Raw genomic sequence first — 23624 nt, 5'->3', positions numbered from 1 at the left:
TTAATGTTTTTTGAAGCTGCACTTTAAAAGGCTCAACTCAATTATAAAATATCAATATAGAGCATTTTGATTATGTGTTCTGTTCAAGTCTATTACATACCATTTTAGATGTTTCCAAGAGTGTGTACATTTAAAATGCTGTTCCTACAATGTACTTTTCCTTATGAATTCATAAAAATATCAGTACTTTTTCTGTAGTATGTTAAATATTCTCTAGCAGAAATACAACACTTCTAGAAACACAAATTGTATCACTTTCAACTATATAATATGCTACCTGAAAAAGAAAAATACAAGACTCTGAGTAGAAATCCATAAACATGAATTAAATATGGGTCAACACTTGGAAACAGACACAGAGGAACTCTTCAATTCAAGTATTGATCTTGAAAGAGAACAAATGCTTATAAAAAATTGAAAAAGTCATTATGATCTAGTAAAAGGAGTCAGTCTGTGCCACTGAAAAACAAGGACATTGAGAGCAAGTTACTTAATAGGGTGTGCTTCTCAATTTGCCCAATAAAAGGATGAAGGGATTTATCAGTTATCTCCCTCATTTCACTGTTCCATCTTCCTCAGCACTCCCCCCAAAAAATATGCAGAAGATAGGAAAATATTGCTCTGGAGGAAGCAGCTTTTGGTAGCACAGTTAAGCAGTATTAAGAGTCCTTCCAGACAAGCTTCTGATTGTTACAAGGGATTTACTGCCCCAACCACTGGAGCAAAGACACAGAAATGAGGACAGGAAAGCACAGAAACAAAGGCAAGAATAACAGGGGATCAGTGAGCTCAAATAAAAAAATCAATTTTCAAGAAATATGGCTGAGTAAATCACTTCTGCTCCCCAGTTAAGATGAGCTAGCACAGAACATGTGACTGTGCAAGTGGATGGATAATCTATTACAACTAGAAAAAGGAAGAGAAACAACAATGCTGTGTTTTATGTACTTTGTTCTGGGGATGGCTAAGATCAAAATTAACCAAAACCACCCAAGAGCAGTTCCTGTGAAAGCTTTAGCCCAAAAGAGAAGTCTAAACAATCTAAACGTGATTTAATTTCTGAGCTCTGTAACAAGTTGGGCTTTTCACTAGAAGCCTAACACAGCACACAACTCACAACAGTCCTATCTACATTTTCAGATGTTTGTGCCCTTACTGAGCCTCGTGTCAACATCTCTTTTCCATTTTCTAGTGGTCAGCAAGGTTCAGATGCTGGAGGAAGGCGTTGCAGAGCGGATCGAGGCGCTCCTGAGGTCAGAGAGTCCCCCTGTGCAGTTTAAACTCCTCGGAACATTACGGATGTTAGCAGATGGTCAAGGTAGGCAATGCTCACTGAGATCGGCTGTGAACTCCCCTCCTCCCTCACCCTGCAAAACAACATCTTGGGCTGAGTGTCCTGCTAACCCAATTCCACTCAGTCTGGAGAGCTTCCAGCAGAGATGATTGCCAGAGGCTGCACGCTTTCCAGCCTGCCCCAGCCAGCCTCAGAGGTAGCTGAGCAACAAACCACATGGAACAAATCCACAGCAGTCGGTGAGAATGGGCAAAAGCCTAAAAAGATATTTTTCACCAGAGATACAGCAGCAAGGCATGAGTGTGGTGAAAAAGAGCCAGGTTTTAGTGTCAAATCACAGGACAGCAAATCAATAAAGAACTAGAGAACATAAAAGGAATAAAGGGAGCTGGGGTGGAGCAAGGCAAGAGAAATTAATTTCTACCAGTCTTTCTATACATGTTGAAGTTTTATCTTGCTCATGTGGCTCAAACGCTGAATTTACTTTGCATGTTAATGTATCGGATTATCTACTTGCACTTCATTCAGTTTAACAGAGGGGGGATATGCAAAAGCAACAATAATCTTTCTGTCATCATTGCATTTTGAGAAACATGCACAATGTTGGAATTACATTAAGATATACTTCAGTATCTTACTTTATCCTTAGGCTTAGCTCTTACCAGACTGTACACAAAAACAAGTGTCGTGCGGTTTGGTACTTTCACATTGCCAGAGGAGCTACTCTAGAGCACTAATCAATAGTGATTCCTTGACATACAGGAATAACAGAAGTTAAAACCAGAACAGTTATGACCATTTTGTGATGGGAAGTGATAACTGACATAGGACAATTACAGACATCACTTCATTAGTTACATAGAGGAGGATAAACATCACTCTGCTACATTCCATGCTGCACTCCATGACATACCACAGACATAACTTAATACGAGAACTATTTGCATCTTTTATCAAATTAACATGCATGATAGAAAACTTAGATCTAGTCCTTATATTAATTTGTACTATTTCCAGTCCAGTGAGAAGCTCCTTTCACTTACATTTCACCATGGTAGGAAATGAACATTGCAAGATACATAGAAACCTAGCATCTTCTTGTTCTGAGGCTTTGAAGAAGTCACTGCAAGGTAATTTCTCCAAAGTTATATCTCAATTGTGACAGGGCATTTCACATGTAAAATTGAGACATCACAGTAACATAGATCTAAACTATCAAACACCAAGTTATCTTTTTTTAATTTTATTTACCAGCCCTAATACCAAGTTAAAATTTGGCACAAGGTACAATTTCTGAATTCTTATGAAACAACATAATTATCAAAATGTAAAGTAGAATAAAATATGTAGGAGACTCAATGTTTATCCATTCCCAACTATGAACACACAATTCTCCCACTTTTAATTACCTTCTATTCTGTTTACCCAGGAGCTAACATCGCCCTCAATTAACTCAGCCTGAAACTCTTATGAACACACATCTCCTAAGAAGTCCACACAAAATTAGTTAATTGCCTTATCTAGTATAAATTCATTACTCTGACTATCAGCAGGCATGCTGAGGCTTGCAGAGCAGAAGAGGCAGGTTTCTTACTAACCAGAGAAAACTGCAGGCAGACCTGTCAGCTTCCTAACTCTAAAGAGAAGGTAACTCCTGGTTCTTCCACCATTTGGCTCCAGAGGAGCAGAATAACTTGTGCACTTCAGTAGCCAAAGGACTTCCAGCACAACTGAAAGTTCAGTCTTGTAAAATGACAAATTTGAATAAACTGTAAGTTAAAAGGTCTTTGTGCTAAGAATAACTAACTGAATTTTAGCTCCAAGAGATGTCAAACTGAGTAAAGAACCTGCCTTGACAACAAATCTCTTAAACTGGTTCCACCCTCCAGCCTCTTATTTCAGCTTTCTGTGCTAAACTGGATTACTCTCTGCAGACTAACTAGGAACTCCTGACAGGTGTTGCAGGAGATAACATACAGGTAGCTGTGCAATGCCCAGTAACTCTTACCCCAAAACAAAGTTTATCAGCTAGGCTATAAGCTTCCAGATTCCCTGTGGACTTCTGACCTGTGGATTGTTCCTTAGCATGCTGGACAAATTAAAAAACAAGTGTGTGTAGTTCCCCATCTCCCTCCCCCAAAACAAGACTTACATCTTCTGGAAAATACCCAGAGCAATCATGTGGTTTATTGACAATGACCTTCTGGTGCATGCCCCATCTGATTCTTCCAGCATATCTCAAAAGAAATGCAACGCACAGAGTAAGGGACAGGTAAAGGAACAGGAGCAGGGTGATGCCTCTATCAAACCTATCCTTCTGTTAGAGATGTTAACATAATTAGAGTTCCACTTGCTAGGAAAAGTTACCTAGTGAGGTCTTTTTTAAATGTCAACCACAGACACCAATATTTCTAGCAAGTCTTGAGACAGGGTTCCCGAAACACAGAGGAATGCAAATTAAAAGGCTCTTCCACACTAAGGGGAATTTCTGATAATGCCTTATTCATAGTTCAACACACATTCCTAAGACTCAGGTCATCCAATTACTGACACGCTGCCATTCTGTACTAAGGCTTGGCTTTCCACACTACCAACAGTAATGAATTCTCACCAAAAGAGCACAAACAGGCTCCCAAGAGCCCATGGGCACATTTCTGCAGGGCTCAAAGGCCAAGCACCAAAAGCCAAGTGGGAAAGGGACAGGCCTCCTGAAGTATTGAAACAGAATATTTGTTTTCAAAGACAGAAAGTCGCTTATTTTAAGCCCTACTTCAGCAGCCCCTTTAAAGGGATAGGTCTACTGGAGCAGCACATTTTGTCCTTCCCCTGACTGATTCCTTTGGTAAATATTTCCAAGATCTTTTAAAAGCTAAATGCTTCAATTAGAGTTCTTGAAGGTTGCTGAGCAGAGCACAGGACCACAGCCCCAGTTACCTCTACACTCACATTCCTGTGACAGACTGAGGGGTCTGATTTTGAATGCCTTTTGGTGATGCTTCTCTTCAGCTGATGCAGCTGAAATCCTGGGCCAAGACCCCCTGCTGCTCAACAGGCTGGTGCAGTGGTGCAGCGTGAGCGACCACAGCGGCATCTGCGGAGAGGCAAACCGGCTGCTGGCATCCATCCTGCACCACAACAGATCCCAGGTACCAGAACCGCTGATTGATTTCCACCTCACCCTTCTCAAACGTTTCTAAAGCCTGTAGACAGAGCTAGGGATTAAACAGCAAGTCCAGCTTTGCAATGAAAACCCCTGTGCTCTGCCTCAATACCAGAAAGAGGGAAACCTGTGCACTCCATAAGCACAGACGCCTCACAGAAACGAGCACCATGGTCTCTTACTGTCACTTGTCAACACTGACCCTGCTTGAGTAAGGCTTGACAAATGGTAAGCAGGTAAAGCTTTTCTAGGGCCACAAGGATGTTTCAAATTAAATTAAAATGGTATGTTTCAAATTAAAATGGTAATTATGTTTCAAATGTCAAATTAAAATGGTAAAAATAACGCAGAGCTGTCCTAATTGTCAGTCCTCTGGAAGCTCCAAAGAGCCCACTTATCCATGATGGATGAATCTGGCATGATCTTTATGTGCTGGCATTTTTTAACAGGTTTCTGGTTTTTCTAAATTGTGCTATTACACATAGGCATCCCAGTCATGCTCTACTATGAAGTAGTGACTAAAAAAGTAGGTACTCTATGCACAGGCTTTGATAAAAGCAAAACTAATCCTTGCTAGTTTGATGGCCTGAAATGAAGGAGTGGAATAAGGACAAATGATGCAACACAAAACATGTATTTATCTTACAGATATGCATCTATAAATTCTAAGTATTGATATTCCACCTATATTAGACCAGCCCTAAGCAGACAATTATGATCTGTGCCGAAAGCAATGTTATCTCTAGTCTTTGAATACTGGCAGTTTGCACTGCACCAGACAAACAATTTCTCTCTATTCAGAAGCTGAAGAGTGCAATCTCATTTCTCCCTTCATTCTGCTGTATTCATACATCAGATTTCCATCTGTTCTACCTTTGCTTTCACAGGAAGTGGTCAAAGCCATCCAGGCAGCACAAGGAGTGAAGCATCTCATTTCCATGGCAACAAGTGAACATGCTGCCATGCAGAATGAGGCTCTGAATGCCCTGGCAATAGCATCTGCCATCGATTTAGGTATTTGCCTTCTAAAAGAACTTATTTGTGCAAGATCCTCAGTGATTAAGAAACATTGTCATGCTGTTAATTCTAGGTAATGTGTACAAAAAAAGCATGTTTCTTGTCTAGATTTAACTCTCCAGCATGAAATAAAGGTTGTCACCATTCAAATCATAAAATCAATAAGCTTTGGGAATGGCCTGAAGTTTTATTTTTTTTTAATTTAGGATATAGTCAAATTATCATGCTCTGTGGACAGGCACTATTTGAGCAGCATACTATGATGCTAGAAATCTATACCAAAAAAAAGAGGGAAAGTGAAGGTGATGGAGATAAAAAAAAGATAATAAAGGTTAAATGAAGGACAAATTATATACTCAAATGGTCATTGAAGACTAAAAGTAGCAGAAATAATCCTCAGACAGACATGAGAAAAGAATAAAGCAGAAGCATAAATAAAAAGGCATTGTAGAAGCTGCAAATGAAGCGAGAAAACTGTAAAGATTCAGACTACTTTTCCTGAACTAATTTTCAGTTAGGTACAAATTTTTTTCAGATTTTTCCTGTATAACTTGAAAATGGCTCTCAGTTTATTATAATAAAGAGACACCACAAATCTACAGGGTGGTACACCAAAAAGTAAATTGAAAAGAAAAATTAACTTGAAATCTGTAATGTCCTATACCAACAAGTAGGACTGAAAAGCCCATTTTACTGCTTGTCTACCATTAAAACTCTCAAACTCATTTGGGCAGCTAATGAGAATCAACATTTCTAGCACTGAACATTGCAGGTTTTAATTTACTATAAGGTTAACTATATACAGTCAATAGCAGATTGGTCCTGTCTTCATGAATAAATCCAGTAAAGAAATTCTGTAGAGAAAAGAGCACAGAAATTCTTCAGTGCAGAAGACAGATGCCCAAGACATCCCTGAATAGCCAACTTGAAATGAAGCCAGTCCAGAATTTCTTTTTAAAAAGAAAGCATATTCACCTTATCATTTCTTTTCAGGTAACAGCTCAGGGTTACTATTTGTTTGCTTGTTTTCCAGAAACCCTTGAAGAATCTTTTAAAGAATCACAGCTAGTTCAAAGCTTACACAAACTTCTGCGAGATGATAACACAAGTCCTGAGGTGAAATACAATTCAATGGGCCTTTTGTGCAGGCTTCTTAATTCAGGTAACTTCATTTTAAGTTGTCTGTGATGGAAGGATGAGTATTTGTGATGAAGACAAGTGGTTTCTGTTACCAAAATATGCTGCTTGCAATGTTCTAGTGAATGAGTAAAGGATATTAGAGGTTCATTCTGTATTGATCACCAAAAATCAGTTGTTTCCTTCTCTATGAAAAGCTGATTAAACCATCAGTTAAATAAAAAAGAGAAGAAGGCCTTATTCCAGTGAGTCAGTGGCATAACCAAGTCCCAAAATAGCAAAATTGGAGTCTTGGAGTAAAGACATCTTTGTCCAACTTCACCATGCACAAATGCCTGGCAGTCCCAGAGCATTTTTGTGTCCAAAGAAACAGTCTGTACCATGCTCATAGGCAGGTATACATTTGTTCTGCCTGTGCTGTGAGCAAACTCGCAGCTGAGATAAAGCAGTCATTTTAGCAATGCTGCCTTCACACAGTGACTGTCAGTACAGCATGTGAAGGGCACGATTTCAGTTTCACTCCATGGTCATGGAAGACTTCAAATGCTTCAAGCAGGATGGCACTATCCTAGATGTGTAGCACAAAATGAAAATGAGCACCTTGAAACCAGGAGTCCAAAGATTTCTTGGCAGTTTCTCACATCTTAACACAAAAGTTACATAAATTGAAAAGAACAATTGTACTTAGGCAAGGATGGATCACAAGGTGAGCTGCCTTTCAAATCATGGAACCACCTTGTATTGACAGACAAGCTGGGTTTTGCAGTATACTCTGTTTTATCCCTGTAGCCACATATGTGTGGCTAAAGGAATAGGGATATTGGAATAGGGATAAAGAACTTGCAGCTTTCAGTGCTGCTATGAAGTACTGACATAACAGATACAATCTGTAAGATTTTTTCCAGAGATGTATATACTTAGCATTTTACAGACTAACAACAGTAAGGCTAAGAGTTGACTCTTACTAATATGGAACAGTAGCAAAAAGCATACAGGCAAAAAAGTGCTAGAAACTGTCCCATGTTAGAATTTCAAAATTTGCTTTATTTCTGTCAAGCAGAAGGAAAAAGCCTTAATCTGTCCTTAATACTTCCAATGGCTGAAAGGGTATCTATTGAAAAAAATATTTTAATTGAAGCGCCTAATTATGAACAGCAAGTACTCCAAACTTTTATCTTACAATTGTTGCAAGCCACTATGCCATGACAGGTAACTAAAAGCCATCATTTCATCTCCCATTCAGGTGATCTGAGACAAGAGATAGAAGAGGACAATATCAAGGACACTCTTGAGCGCCTCTGCAGTCACAGCAATGCCAGTGTGGTCCAGGAAGCCATCACAACATTACAGGTTTTGAGAGGAGAGACACCCCACTAAGCTCCCTTCTCCCATGTGCCAAACCAGCACTGCTGCTGAGGCAGACACCACCAGCTCTGCAACCCTTGCATTTGTCATGCTGCTGCACAACCAACACTGCTGAAGCCCAGATGCAGCTCCTGCTTGGAAAGCTGTGTATAAAAAACCCCTCATTAGCACATCTCCTTGGCCTGATACTTGCACCACTGCTGCTCTTCACTGAACCACTAACACACAGCAGCAGGAAAAAGGCCCGTCAAGCAAATGGTGTTAAGAAACATCACGGGAGAAACATCAGGCAATTACCACTCATTACACATTTTTCAGCTGCTCCGTTTTGTGAGATTAGGATACACACTTGCAATTTTTCTTGTATCAATGGGACTTCTAAATAATTATACAAAAGTCTTAAGCTTTTATCACACAACCTGAAACATGAGCTAGATTAAAGCTGTAGCTTAAACAATTCAAAGGGCTAACTGGCACCAACTCAACATCTGCACACTGGATCACACTGTGCACCCAACTGTTAGGTGAACATGTTAAAACCAAAACTATCTTGAAGATAACTCCCCCTTCAATCTCCAATTTTAGAACTTGTCTCTGAAGCTGTACCTGCTCCTGTCACAAGTTATATTCCCAAATATGTGAGGCTACAGTCTTGTCCTGATTTCAGAGTTGCACCTACTGGAATGAGACACTGCAGAAGCAAAGTTTACAAGAAACCACAGACAGTGAACACACAGTGCTTGGACGAGACACAGAAATAAACCTTGTCAGAAAATTTCTGACACAAGTCAGAAATTACAAGTGAGCAGGGGTAAGGATGTAGAGGCAGCCAGCATTCCATTATCACCCATGAGAGAACCTGGGTTTAACTTTAGATAATGGAAAAATAATATAGTAAAACAAACGTCCCTGAACATTCCTGTGGAATCCTTTTGTATTTAAAAAGGTCACTTGATGGGAAGGTAATAGATTCTATTCCACAACTTGGTCCTATGGGAACTTTTTGAAGCAGTTGAAGGTATGTTGCAGTCATGTTTTCCAGGCCTAGGAGATCAAATTCAAAAACATGAAGTGGTAGAGACTGAAATGCTTGGGAGCAATTACTTTTTTTTTTTAGCCAGCACAAAAGCTATTGAGAAAAAAATAAACAAGCACCGATCTTCAGAAACCCATTATAAAGAAGTCTGTATTTAGAAGTCAACAAGGCCTCATGTTCTCAATTTGAGAACAACTGGCTTATGTCTGCAAACAAACATGACAACTTTGTTCCTGCAAAAGCTTTCCCACTTGCAAAACCCAGTAACACTACTTAGCCTACCACTCTCATCATCAAATATCATTCTTAGGAGTAGGCTTGAGAAAGAAACTTCATAAAACCACCCCAGAGAACTGTCACTTGTTGAGTAACACACAAACAAGTTTTACCACATAATAGGAGAAAAGAAAAACAGCACTTTTAACTTTTTTTTGGGGTCCAGAGTTTTAATAGTTACTCTACACCATTCTGCAGCTCTTCACTTGTTCATGGCTTACCATTAACAATACAAAGAAAAGCATCAGTCTTATCTATTATTCAACAGCCCAAACTGTAAAGAAAAATTATCAAGAATTAGTTTCAGCAAAATACAAAAACAAGCACCCCTGGACCTTCATCATTTCTGAGTTGTCCACAAACTGCAGTCTCAGTAGCCAGTCTAAACCTTCGAGCGCGAAATATTAATGACTGGAAGCAACAAATATCAGGAATCAAACTCCAGGAGTAGAAAACATTAAATTTTATTTAATCAAATTTAAGGCTTGAGAAAAAAATATATTGAAAGTCACTCAGAAAGACCATCTCAGAATAGGAGACAGGAGCTCCCCTTCCAGTGGCTGAACAATGTTCAAGCTGCATGACAATGCACAGGAAGTATGGGAAAGAAAGAAGGAAGGATGGAAAGGGGGAGACAAAACCCAAGGCAATTCTACACATAAATCAATGGCCACATTGAGCTCCATGGACTGGAAGCACGAGTCTGTCCACATGGCACTGAATGAGGTCACCAAAGCTAAAGACCTCTTAGGAAGAAACATTCAGGTACAACAGGGCAACCCGAGGTCCTTTGGTCACTGCACTTTTTTCAGTGCTTATATTCATCCTCCTCCTCATGTACAGGGAAACAGTGTCCAAATGCAGTTTTATTAATAAAAACAGAGGCAGTTGAACTGTCAGACTGACAAATACATACATTGCTTAACGGAAATAAACTGTGCTCATTTCTGAGGAATAAAAGCGACCACACTGAAGTTTGCTTCTCTCAGTCCAGTTCTTCAAGTCTGACCTCATTTGACATCTTCATGAAAAACCTTGGTTCCACTGTAGTGTTTGTGAAGCTGTTGCAGATGCAACCTCTGAAATCTCAACATCAACAGTGTATCAAACCTCTCTGTGAGATCACTGAATTACTTTTCCTTTGAGGCTTTAGAGGCAGGCTCACACCCAGCTGCTGTTGCTGATAAGACTTTTTTTAGACCATAACCTAAATCTTTAGCCATGAAGCCACTGCAGGTCCACAGAGAAGGTGCTAAATAAAACTAAGTAGAAAGTATTCCCATTACAAGTCAGAAATTACACTAACCGTGTATGCATGTACTTCAGAACAGGGGCAAAACAACCTAGAGCCCCCAAATTTTAAAAATGATACTGAATAAGCAGAGAGAAGTTTGATCCACAGTGGCAAAAATGAAAAATCACTTCATGAATTTAAAGATCCTCAAATAGGTTGAGCTTCTCTCAAATTCAGTTCCAAATAACTGAAACACTCGTACAAAGGCTGGTGGTGATATGGCCAAAGCCATTAAGAACAAACTGTAGAAATACAATACTTCAGTTAAATTCTGGCTTGCATACAAACAACAGCACTTAAAAAAAACAAACCCACAAGTATTAATTTGTCTTCAGGTAACCTGGCAAGATTCACAGACCATGGAATTCTAATCTGTAATGCTGGCTCTTGAAAGCAGCTAATTTCAGTACATGAACTCCACAGCCATCTTTGACACCAGAATGATTTTCACCAAACTGCTGGAATTCCTTCCCAGCATTAGGAGCTGGCTGTGTCAAAAACTGACAAAGGGAAACGTAGTCCCTACCTGGCATTTTCAATGCAATGTTTTATGACTAAGGAGTTCCAAATAGGAAGCATCCTTCTCCAATTTTACATATATCAGATTATCACAGATAACCTTAACCAAGTAAGGTGGTTGACAAGGTGTTGCAAAGTTTCAAGCACCTCAATTTCAAGCAAAGTTTGCTGGCCACTGCTCTGCTGCTTGCCAAGCTGTAGTACAATCACACATCTCTGGCTGCTCCTTGTGGATCAGATTCAACAAATTAGTAATACAGACCTCAAATTCACAGCTTTACAGAAGAAATGCCTCTTGCTCTCCCCTCAGTGATCTACTGCTGTTGCTTTCTTTGTACACCAAATCTGAAAAAGCCACGGTGTACTTCTAGCCATTTTACTTTCAGGTTTGCAGATGAGTTTATAGCAGACTATTCTCTGCTACTGTAAGGAAATCAGCCATCCTTAGACAAGCTTCCTTTTCCTGTTGTGTCTCAATCACTGGCCAGAAAAAGAACTATATGAAGGCTGAACTAGTTGAGCACTGTCTGAAGTGCTTCACAGATCACAAGCTAGAAGGATGTCTGGACAATCAACCAGACACAAGGATTCTAACTGTTGATAAACTTTTGCCAGTGAAATGTTTGTTAATACATGCATAACAGAAAAAAAGGACATAATATATTTAAAAGTTTGGCTTCCAAGAAAAGCCATATACTTTAGAAATACAAGTATTAAATCCTTCAGGCACACTACAGATAGTAAAATATCATTATAAAAATAGATACTAAAATTTACACTGTTAGGCACTGTAAATGAACCTGCTCTCCCTGAAAAACCTGGTGTCACTGGAAGCAGTTAATTATGGCCCACAGTAAAACTGACAGCTACATCTACTTCCAAGAACTTTTCAGCCGTATACTTTTACCTTACAGCTAAGGATACAACACCAAAGTCTTACAGAAGAGACTGGAACTCCTACTGAACTACAGATCCATCTACTAACCCTCCCCCCGCAAAGGGAGGACTGAAAGAAGAATTTACTTTTCTCTTTATTAAAATAAAAACCCTGCCATAAGAAGGACTAGTTCAGTTTCATGTAGAAAATGACTGAAGAAATCATTCAGGTTCACTGTATTTTGATTCACATTTGAACCATGAACCAGGCAGAACTGATGGCTCAATTGCTTTATACAAGATTTTAAAGTTCAACAACTTGAATCTTTTGCTAAATCTGTGCTTCCTTATTTAAAAACATTTTCCAATAAGGATTAACACTGAATTTGTAAGTCTTTCATCAGTCCTGGTAGTGGCAGTTCAGACTTGTGAAAATCAACATAGCAGTTGAGAGAAACTAGAGGAATAACAAAAGCCATCAACAGCTAGCCCAGCATGCTTGCTACCTACTGAAAACAAGCTGCATTCTGAAGTGTATGCAGACAGCACTTTGTAAAGGTATTACTGATCATTGAAAGGATAAGCATTTTTAAAGAGGTTTTTCTTCTATAAAAAAAGAATATTTACATTTTTCTCAGACAGGAAGCATCAGGGCTTTACACCCTCTTGCCTGAAATGGAGATTTGTAAGACTTAATGCTACAGATACTCAGATTTATCCCATTCTGGGAACCAGCTTGCATTTTTCAAAACAGCATGGGGTTTGCACAGCCTAAAATCAATTCAAGATCTAGAGAGTTTGTGATTTATTCCTCCCCCCCCCAATTTCCAATTATGGTTGCTGGATATGTATCCAAAAATTACTGTAGAGATTAATACGATTGCAAGGTTCTAAAGAAATCAGCATGCAACATTTGAAAAGATTACATTTTAAGACAGAAGAGAGGAGTGAAGACAGAACAATTTTCATAGCATTCCTTCAAGGAAAGTGTTTACAGCAGTTTCATGTCTCCCTGCTACAGTCTTTAAAATCTGTTCTGCCGATGTCTTGGGAAATTCCATTTCTTCCTCAGAGATCAACGCTGGTGCACCAAGTTGTCTTGTTAGAAAAAAGGTAGATAGTATATGTGTTTGGCGATTTTTTTTTTTTTGTAACAGCTTCTAACAAAAAGCATGAGCAGGGAAAAAAATACCCATATAAGGCTTTTAACAACAGAAGTATTTCATGGCCCGTGGATTTCTTCCACCTTGGTGTCCAATCAATAATCTTAACATACATTGTCTTGCAACATGCATCTGCTTTCATATTCAGAAGGCATTACTTGCCTTTACAGCTTCAATATCAGAAATCAATGTCCTGGCAAGGAAAATCCCAAAAATCTAAAAAGATAAAAAACATACCATTTGTGAGATAAAACACTTGTAATGCACCAGTCTGCAAGATGCTTGGTGGCAGGCTCAGATATCATTTCATAGCCAGGATCATCCATCAAAGCATAGCTATTACTAAAAAGTAATAAAGGCAACAGAATCCTGCAGGTAATAAAACTCATGAGAAAGATGCTTTCATGTAAAACTTCCACAGCATTCAAAATAATAAGCTTCCAGATGCCTTAGAGCTAGAAGAAATCCACTTACCCAAGTTTGAGTGTCATAAACACCCATGCTTACCTATTGCTACAAAGCAGACACTTGCATTCATTGCACAACTTTGAATAACAGCCCATCCAGTTTTCAGATCAATTTTTTAAACACAGACAGAATGTACAATTATCTGTACTAAAGTGAAATTCTTGTCACAGACAACAGTTTGTCAGTCCCAGATTATTCAGAGACATTTCAAATTTTAATATTCATGTAAGTTCTCAGGGAAATATTCCTTTAAAAATTGAGGATAAATTTGTAACTCAGCAAATTTCCTGAAACATTCTTAGAAATAACATAAAACTGGGGTGAAGTTTTGGAAAGCTAAAAGATTTCATTTAAATGTAGTCAGGTCACATCTCAGTCTCACTGTGAAATAGCTTAATGCACAAGAAAGACCCAATTGGAAAATACAAAGAACAAAGAGGTTTCACAAAGCCTTGGGACATGAATAAAGAACAACATTGTCGACTTATTGTCAATCAACACACTGCCAGAAGATTAAACTTTGTGTCTTGACCATCTTCCTAGCAAGAGGTGCTGTTCTTAGCACAGCATTTCTCAAACCCATGGAAGCATCATCACCAGATGGTGATAAAAGTGTATCAAACCCTAAGCTACAGAAGACAGTATTACCAGGGCTGAATAAAGGTCTTTTGCTAGCACTCAATACTCAACTATTGTCAATTACACTGAAAATACTTTCTGTAGCAGATTTACAAGTTTATTATTTCCCACTGAAGTGAAGGAATTTCACACCATAGAAATTAACACAGTGCAAAGAACTGCCACAATGAAAGCAGGATCCACATTGAAAACAGCAATCTAATATGATTTATTGAGAATTTCAGCTCTCTCTTTGATGAATCAGGCACTGATAAGGCAATAGAAGCCAGCATCTTCCATCTGATTCTGCCAAGATCACATTTGCAACCTGTTCACCTATTTCCCTGCTCTTACGTTCCCAACCTTTTTGAGCAGCATGCTATGATACAAACAGCTGGCTGAGGCAACCTCAGCATGAAGGACAAGGTTTTACCTTAGTCATTTCAGTTTGGGATAGAAGGCTGGAGCTCAGATCTACTGGAGCAGACAGCAGATCCCCCCTCAATGGCACAGAAACACAAGGAATATTCTAGATGATAATTATATAGTTTATATGACTATATTAATATTACAATATATATACTAATTATCACACACCATTATTACTGCAGTATACATTTAGAATGACTCTCATTGCTTTCTGCAACAGGTATTTTCACACTAACTCCCCTTTACTATACTTGGTGTTCCTGCCATCCTCTTATCATACCTAGACAAGCCACATTCAAAATATTTATTTTACCTCTGTCCATAACCACTTTTACCTTCAGCAGGTTTTTATCTGCAAACATGGAATATTTTTCAAATAATCAAAATGACAACTAACCTGGAGCAGTGAGATAGCTATGAAGACACCTGCAACAATGTAGATATTTCGGGGTAACCAAGCTTCAAGTGCATGAATACATCCTTTGACAAAAATCTGATCATCCCATTGACTTTTGCTCTGAATGTAGAAAGGAAGAATAAGAATTAGTTTTCTTCACAAGTTTATTATAAGATAAATCATATGATCTAGCTAAGCTTATGTTTTGTCACTTCTGCAGTAAAATTTTTAACCACACTTCAAAACACACATCTGAATCAGGGACTGCCAGAGATTGATATTTGTATCTTCCTGAAAATCCTGTTATTAGAAACACTATAGAATTAGCAGATAATAGGTGGTCAAATTAGCAGATAATAGAGCAATAGAGTTAGACTGCTACAACTGATAACTGAAACACACACTTGAAATCCAAGTCCTACCCCTTTTTGAAACACACCTTTCCCCTCACCTGTTCCTACTTATTTTCTCAACCCTCCCACAGTAGAAGGTTACTTTAAACAAAGGACAGTGTCTACCTTGCTCTACCTGCAGTATGATGTAGCACAGTTGTTAGTTCCTGGAATTCTGAGCTGACAAATCTATCAGCAACCCCATCACTTTTACAGTTTTGTCTATGCAGGCACAGAACACAACAGACAGCACCTTACCTTCTTTCTGATATCATAGCCACATTGTGTATTCACAACTTTTTGCTGCAAAGCAAAAGAGATTTTAAATAAACCAATCAATGACTTCTGCTCACAGCAAGTTTTTCTTTTATATTCATAAACGTATCAGAAATGTCAGAGCCAATTGTTTTGAAAAGTATTTTTAGAAAAAACAAGCAATGCCCTAGCAAAATACAGGAAAACTAATGACAAAGCAAAGGTGTGTACTAGCAAGATGATACCCTACAGCAGAAATCTCAGCTGCTTCTATCACTTGGCATGCAACTTTTTAATGTGAAAACTGTGCTGCCAGCACACAAGGAAGACATTTGCATTTACAAAATGCATAGTAAGTTATATTGAAATAATAATAGAATCTCACATTAAACAGATTTAAGCATCCTCCTGCCTCCTTAAATACAAAACCAGAAAAATGTGCAGTTAAACAGTACTGCTCCAAACTAAACTAGAAAATAATTACTGGAGAATCTGAACATGGAATATGTCCCTGACAAAGGCTTTCCTTGGCTGATTTCCAATACAATCAGAAGCCTACCAGGTATTAAATATAACTTACCAGTGGCTCACTCTCTGCACAAGGATTCCCAGATGGATTTTGAGCTGTAAGTATTCCCAGTAATACCATAAAGCACTACATGTTAGCTCCTACCTCCACATTTTGGCATCTTCTGTAAGGCTCACAAAAAGTTTAGAAAAGCAAATTAACCAGTAAGCACCTAAACCTTGCCAAAACCAAGGATTGACTCAGAAGTTTTAAACTTCATACATGAGTACTTTACTAATTACTGACAAAAAAGCAGCAAATGGAGTTACTCCTGCCTGTCTGGCAGAGGGGTGGTGAAACATTAATTCCTACTGGGGCAAACACACTGCTAAGACAGAGCTCTCAGCTCCTTACAAGCCAGGAATAAAGGCCAGGAGTCCAAGGATACACCACACAGGGAATAAAAAAATGCCAGCCACCAGTGCTTCAGATCCAAACCATACTAAAATAGCTTGAATTCCTGGTGACAATACATTTTCAGCTACCAGGTTGCCACGTTTAGACTCTAAAAAGAATACAACAGATACTGAAAAAAAGTTTGTCTGCACAACACTAATTTCTGGTCATTTAGGACACCTCAAAGCACTTCAACACCTTATTCAGGAAGTACTTCCTGTCATAACTTTACAGTCTCAGAGCAAGAACAAAGCCAGGAAACAACTTACAGCAGGATCAGGTATACAACAGGAAAAAGGAACTCCGCACTTCTCACGACTTTTGCTTTCACTCTTGCAGTCAAAATATATGTTAAAATCCCAGTCTTCTGGACCTTGAGCACCACAGCAATGGTTCTGCAACAGATAAATACATGCTAGAAGTTTGTTCAGTGGATAAATTATCTCTAAAATACCTCCAACCAGTGAGTGTTCGCTTACAAATCTTTGCCCTCCCTAAGGCTGTGAAGAATTAATGCAATAGCAGAGTAAACTAACAGGGCTCTGTGAAATCAAAGCAATACATCTGGAATACTGCTCCTGGAAACAGGTGTCAGCATGTCAAGCAAAATCATAAAAAATATCACTTCAGATGTAATTGTCAGATACAATTAGTTCCATTGTAAAATTTTTTTAAGAGAAAGATTTTTCTTAGGGAGCAAGGGAAAGAGGAGCAAATGAGAAAGGTCAAAAGGCATATGCATGTCTGAGAGAGCTTCCACAAAGGACATTAGAACAAGCCTAGATCTCAGAATATCTTTCCTTCCTGCTGTTTTCAACACAGAAGGGAGAAAACTGTCACATCTGTAACACAGTACTATTAGCTACAAAATCTTATCATTCTGACAGCTTCTAAATCTATATTCTCCTAGAAGGCATCAAAGAAGTGACAGGATATGAACTTACAATTCTCTGTAGTGAATCAATGATGTTCTGGAGATCAATGTCATCTCGGTAGGATTTAATGTTATTCTCAAAGAATTCTTTCACCCTGTCCCTCACCCAGTCTTGGAACAGGAAAGCCATAACTGCTACTGCCAGCTCCAACAGGAATATAAACACAATTGTTCCACAGAACTGTAAAAAAAAAGTCCTAAATTAGAAAATATGCATTAATTTTGAATGCACCCCTATATCACCAAAAACAGACAGAATAGGGTTCAAATTTTGAATCAGTACAGACACTGAGCACAGTGAGAATACAAGGTAAAGAAACCCCCAGGACGCAGAGTTATCCTTTTGTTTTTGTCACCTGAACTTGACAGTAAAAAGCATCACACACAGCAGTGAAAACAATAATAAATGAGAATCTGTAAAACACAGGGTTAAAGAAGTCTTGTTATTACCTCTTGGATTGTTTCTAATTTTATGATTACTTTTCTTTTTAATTTTTTGTCCAGCTTGGCTGTTTTCAGATCTAAAGCAAAGAAGCAGCCTTAGTATAAAAACAATCATTTCAGAAATTTTAGGGCAGTCACTGAAGTCCCAAAGTTTTGGAAACACATACAAGAAACTTTGAAGCTTTTAAGGGATTTTGTTCCACTGTACTATATTCTCTCAGTAATTCCTGACGCGCATGTTCCATAACATCACAATTTTAGATTCTGATATACCTACTATAACATCACTGCAGAGCAGAACAAATTAAAAAAGACAAGGAAGAACATGTTCCACAAAGAGGAAAACAGATAAGCTGGAACCACCCCTGCTTTCAGTACTGTTACTCAGAGGTTTGTCAAAGCAGCAAGCTTACCATATACTTTGTCACAAACCAAATTCTATCATTTATTATCTGGGTTTGCGCCCAGTTCGTCATCATTTGCCAGTTTCACACATATATTAATTCCCTCATATCATGATGTTACTTACAAACTTCAGCAGGCAGATGTTTTCTCTCAGTGCTCCCACACAACCAGCAAATCCCAAAGTAAACATCACTATTCCCACCACTAAGACAAGCACCACTGGGTCCAGACCGTGAAGACCAGTCACCTTTGTCAGATCAGACAATACACCCTGAAAGAAAAAACCAGAACAGAATGTGACTACTCGTAAGCATGTTATTTCACTCAGCATTCCTTCTGGATGATTTCCACATGATTCAGAATGAACTGGTTGCAAACCCTTGAACTTACCAACAGTGACACCAACAAAAAAAAAAGTCTTGCTGTAAAATGGTCATTGACAGTACCAGCTTTCTTCACCCCAGAAGAAGAATTAATAAAGTTATAGCTAGCAATTCTCTTAATAAGTCAGTTTCTCAGATTACATCCTCCTAGGTCTATTTGCCAAAGAGAACTCCACAAGATGGTGCCAAAAGCACAATTCTATTACCGAATGTTCATTTAGTTTCAAGGCAAAAGAATTAATGTTTTGTATTAACTTGAAATGCATCAATCAGAAGGGCAATCCTAAAAAATGGCCTAAAAAATAAATTAAGAAAATTTTTCTAATCCTAATGTTTACGTGGAAGAAAGGGAAAGACATTCCAAGGACAAAGCACCTTATGGATGACATTTTAAAGAGGGAAATAATCTTTTTTTGGCTTTCAAGGGAAGAAGATTTTTCCTCTCATTTAGTTACAACCCTTCTAGTGTCAAAGAGTCTTAGTAGTGCTCCTCCAAACTCTTTCAGAAATATAAAATTATAGTCTAAACACTCCCTCTTTTCACTCCTGGTAAAAATTCTTACATTACAAGGAGTTATCCATTCTCTGTATTTTCAATTTGCCTAACATAGAAGTAATATTTTCTTTTTTGTTCACTATCCAGAAACCACTTATCTTGACAATCTTTACTATGAAGCCTGCCTAGATTGCTAAATCTGTGTGAATGTAATGCTAGCACAGTGAAAACCTTCCTTAAACTTTCTAGATCAGGTTTTAAAAAGTTACTACACCAGCTACCATTAAAATTCCATCAAATACACATAACAGGTTTCTCATGTGATGTGCAAGAACAAGATGGAACACACAGAAGCAGAAGGGACAAACAACAGAAACTCCTCATGAGAATGATTTGTAGGGACACCCAACACTTGCAGAAATCTGAGTGTTCATCATACAATCATCAACAACACTCATTACATTTTAATAAGGAAATATTTTCACTTTTGAAACAAAGAAATAAAATCAGCACAGCACAATAAATATCCCATTATCACATGTTCACTATTTGTTTTCTTTATAAAGTATATTCTCAAGCTAACCACATTTAGCGTAAGAGAAAAATAACAAAGACTAGAGATAAGCTGCCTAATTCTTTCAATAAAATGCAGATTTCCATCTTTCTACCCAGGTTTGTGTTCTAGAGTTCAGTGCAAAGGATATACATCCTAAGACAACACCCTGGAAAAATCCCTATTGTTTTTTATTCAACTGATTACTTAACAAAGATAAAACCTTCAAAATACGGCATTAGAAGAAAATGTGCCCTTGGAGAAACTCCATCAGCTGAAGACATTGATTAACAGTACTACAGTGATCCACAGGGCTCCATCCTCTTTCATAGCATGTTCCATAACAGATTCTGTCAGAGCTGTTAATTTGGTAACAGCAAGACAGAGTTGTTTTTATTAAAACTTGCTGATGGGATGAAAAGAAAAAAAAATAATTGAGTTGTAGAATTCAGAATTGCCTTGCAACAGCTGGTGACTAACAGCTGAAACAGGCTATTAGAAAATGGTCCTAGTTTGTTGATAATGTGTTTACCAGTCACACAATTTCATTTTTAAAAACTGTTACATTTCACAGCTAACTAACAAACTTGGTCTACCTGGCTAATTATGAGAGTCCCACTTAACCAAACCTTGGCTCAGACTCCACAATCAAGAAACATGTCAAGATCAGATGGGCTAATGCAGCATCCTTGTAGAAGCAACATGCTGTGAAACAAACTGTGTGACCAGGATGCTGAAACATGCATAACTATTGCCAGCCACCTCCTTCCCACACCCAAACTCAAGCTTTTTGTTTTCAGACAATCTTGCTTACTCAAGCAACATTTTTTGGAAGACAATTTCCTCTGATCAAAGCATGTTACAAATAGAAGTTGGCAGGAACTGGGCTACCCTCCGATGTCACTGGTTCACAACACTTTCTTCATGTTCATGCTTAATGTTTACATGCTCTTAAAAAGAAGGTTATAGGGATTTTGCCTAAGAAAATATGTTAAGTCAAAAATCCTGAAGGAAGAAAACAGAGAATTAATTCAGAAAACTCTCATCCCACCACACCCATTTCACTAAACACACTCCTGCCTGTGCCATCTGCACTTTTCCTGTACAAACAGGCTGCCCTTTCCAGCACGGAGTTCCTCAGGTACACAAGAGTGCAGCCTGATACCTGCAGTCAGTGTCAGACATTCTGAAACATAACTCACACTTTAAATCTTTCTTTCAGTTACACAAAACAGTGACTTATTTCTCTATGCTCTTCAAGTCCCTCTAAGCAGGAGTCTTGCTATGAAAACTGACTGTTCCCTCTCCATTTTTTATTGGCCATGAACTTGCTGGAATTAAGTTAGGCTGATTAGCCTCTAGTTTCCCAGACCTCCCTTTGTGTCCTCCTTGAAACCATTCTAACAAAAAAAACTGTTTTCCTGATAAGAGGGCACAGTGTTACTCACCTTGTTTCTACCAACACTTTACAATAATTCACTAGTCATGATTTTTGCAGTATCTTTTGTTTGATAGATATTGACTCTTAAAATTTTATGCAAGTTAACTTTTACATAACTGTTCAAGATAACTGAAGCCAGTTACAAAATCATAAGGACAAGCCAATTAGATACACCAGTTAGAGAGACTGGATCTTAATCAAATAAGAGGAGTCAGGATGGTAACATATTTCCAAGTAGCATTTTCAACACTTCTCACAAAACAGCAGTCTCATTTCAATATATTATCAGCCCAAAGAGAAGCATGGGATTTATAAACAGAGAAAAAAAAAAAAATGCTGAGGAATTAATCTAAAGTGTAATCCTAATGCACAAAGAAAAGAGACAAAATCAGAGAGATGCAATGGACCTAATGTACTTCATGTTGTGGTAAGAGACAGGATGTTCAGAACTCTTCCCCCACCTGTAGTTTATCTTTGGGTTTACCACTGCAGCACAGTTTCTGCAATGTTTTTCTCTTACTTCCCATCTATTGTTCACCAAGATGTTTATCTGTAAAATACAGGCACTGTTGGCTGAAGAATAGCACTACTCTGAAAGACTGAAAACATAGCACAGAACAGCTGACATAAAAAATAACCAACAGATTTCATGAGCCATTCAGAAGTTCAAAACCACAGGGAAGGCTTTGAAGCATTTATTTGCAAGATAGCACAGAGAGCAGAAAGAGCTCAGGCAAAGTTTAAAAAATAAAGATAGAATATGCCTTTGCCTTTAAGTAATTTCAATGTACCACAAAGCCAATTTGGCAAATGAAGATACTAGTGTCCAACCACACAGATCCTATGTGCTTGTCTACAAAACAGAAGAATGAACATCAGAGAACACAAATTCAAGGCAAGTTTAATATTCTCCTTAAAGGGTTGGAAAGAAAATTCTGTTGCAACAACAAAACAGGAGGCAAATGCATTTGTGTGTTGAGATAGGTTGCTCACTATAATAGCAGCACTAATCTGGTTATGAGAATGTGTACAAGCACACAGGGAGGAGGAAAGAGAAGAATAAATACCTCAGAATTAAAATTGCCCTTAAGCTCATTTCCAAAAAGCAGAGGAATCTCAGAACCTCTCTGCATGTGGATAGCTGCTGTGTGTAAACTACTTCAATTAAGGAAAACTGAACACATGATGGTAATTGAAGTCTTACTACTTAGTGGCACAACTGAACTGCAAGGGCACCTGCTCTCCACTCCTGACTGAGATGCAGGTCAGGGAATCTAGTGATGGTCACTTTCTCCTACTGCTGGAATTCATTAAACCCATACTTTTACAGCCATTCAATGGGGGAACCATTCATTTCTATACCTGTATCATTCTGTTCTCTTGTAACAGGAGAACTCTGAGTACATGTGCATTTAACTTCCTTCAGATGAGGAAGCTCCTTAGCTGCAAGAAACCTTTGCTAAAAATAAGAGTGATTCAGCTAAATTATGTTGCCCAGTTTTGCTCCTCTACATGGAAACACAACCACTTAAGCACTCCATAGGGAATAAAGTGGATAACAGACGGCAAACAGACTGGGAGTATCTTTCTGAAGTATTTCAGAGATGCACAGTTAGATTTAGTGGTGCTTTTTTAAATATAAAGACGGCTCATACACCTCACAAATATTTGTTTGTAATAAAAGGAAGAGAGGTAGAGAAATATAGATTTCAGAAAACATGCTCTTGAAAGAGAACCTGGTCACAAAGACTAAATTCTCCCTAATGTCCTGCTCTAACAAGTTTATAAATAAAGCTCTGAATATCAAGGGTCACAGCTTAACTCCTGACCAGGGACAAGAAGCAAATTCCAACTAAAATCTGTTTAGATTATTTGAATGTGTTCCTGAGCTCAGATGCTGCATTTAACTTTTGCTGCTTCCTGAGGAAGTAGTTTTACTGGAGCAGGAGTGGGCAGCCACTGAAGTAAGACCAGTCATTCCTTACCTTTTCACTCCATGCCCACAGACCAGCTGCAAGAAAGGCCACTCCAGCTAGCTAAAAAAAAAAAAAAGAAAAATTAATTAGATGTACTAAGCAACCACATTCTCAAAAAACTTCAGCTAGTAGCACTATTGCTCAAATAAATCAAATATTGCCTGTAATTTGAGACAATAGTAATGGGACCTTCCTTCCCATGAGTCAATCTCTTACAAAGATTATTTGAAGGGCATTTATTCCACAATATCAATGCATTTCATAAATTTCTTTTTTTAAAAAGTATTTTAATTTGATTCTTTATGATTACTCAAGAAGCACATGGTACTTAA

The 23624-nt window shown here is 38.2% G+C and overlaps 2 protein-coding genes across 4 annotated transcripts in view; one reads left to right on the top strand and one right to left on the bottom strand.

Annotated features, from left to right (window-relative positions):
- Window positions 1-9529, top strand: part of LOC111931008 (rap1 GTPase-GDP dissociation stimulator 1-like) — a 31081-nt gene extending 21552 nt beyond the window's left edge. Inside the window, exons 9-13 of one of the 2 annotated variants that reach the window (XM_023929306.2) lie at window positions 1193-1318; window positions 4301-4440; window positions 5342-5468; window positions 6505-6633; window positions 7852-9529. In XM_023929306.2, coding sequence (XP_023785074.2) covers window positions 1193-1318; window positions 4301-4440; window positions 5342-5468; window positions 6505-6633; window positions 7852-7985 — 656 coding nt within the window. In that variant the 3' untranslated portion in view covers window positions 7986-9529. The remainder of the gene's footprint in view (window positions 1-1192; window positions 1319-4300; window positions 4441-5341; window positions 5469-6504; window positions 6634-7851) is intronic. The other variant, XM_086899824.1, reaches the window with a different exon arrangement.
- Window positions 9530-9733: 204 nt separating this feature from the next.
- TSPAN14 (tetraspanin 14) overlaps window positions 9734-23624 on the bottom strand; it is a 35477-nt gene continuing 21586 nt past the window's right edge. For both annotated transcript variants that reach the window (XM_023929303.2, XM_023929302.2), the window contains exons 3-9: window positions 23302-23352; window positions 18568-18714; window positions 17605-17775; window positions 16930-17055; window positions 15700-15744; window positions 15050-15169; window positions 9734-13353 (exon numbers count right to left, since the gene is read on the bottom strand). In XM_023929303.2, the coding sequence (XP_023785071.1) occupies window positions 13282-13353; window positions 15050-15169; window positions 15700-15744; window positions 16930-17055; window positions 17605-17775; window positions 18568-18714; window positions 23302-23352 (732 nt within the window). In that variant the 3' untranslated portion in view covers window positions 9734-13281. The remainder of the gene's footprint in view (window positions 13354-15049; window positions 15170-15699; window positions 15745-16929; window positions 17056-17604; window positions 17776-18567; window positions 18715-23301; window positions 23353-23624) is intronic.

This window comes from Cyanistes caeruleus, chromosome 8, assembly GCF_971803275.1.
Source record: "Cyanistes caeruleus chromosome 8, bCyaCae1.hap1.1, whole genome shotgun sequence".
Classification (NCBI taxonomy): domain Eukaryota; kingdom Metazoa; phylum Chordata; class Aves; order Passeriformes; family Paridae; genus Cyanistes; species Cyanistes caeruleus.
This window is presented reverse-complemented; position numbering and strand designations above follow the sequence as displayed.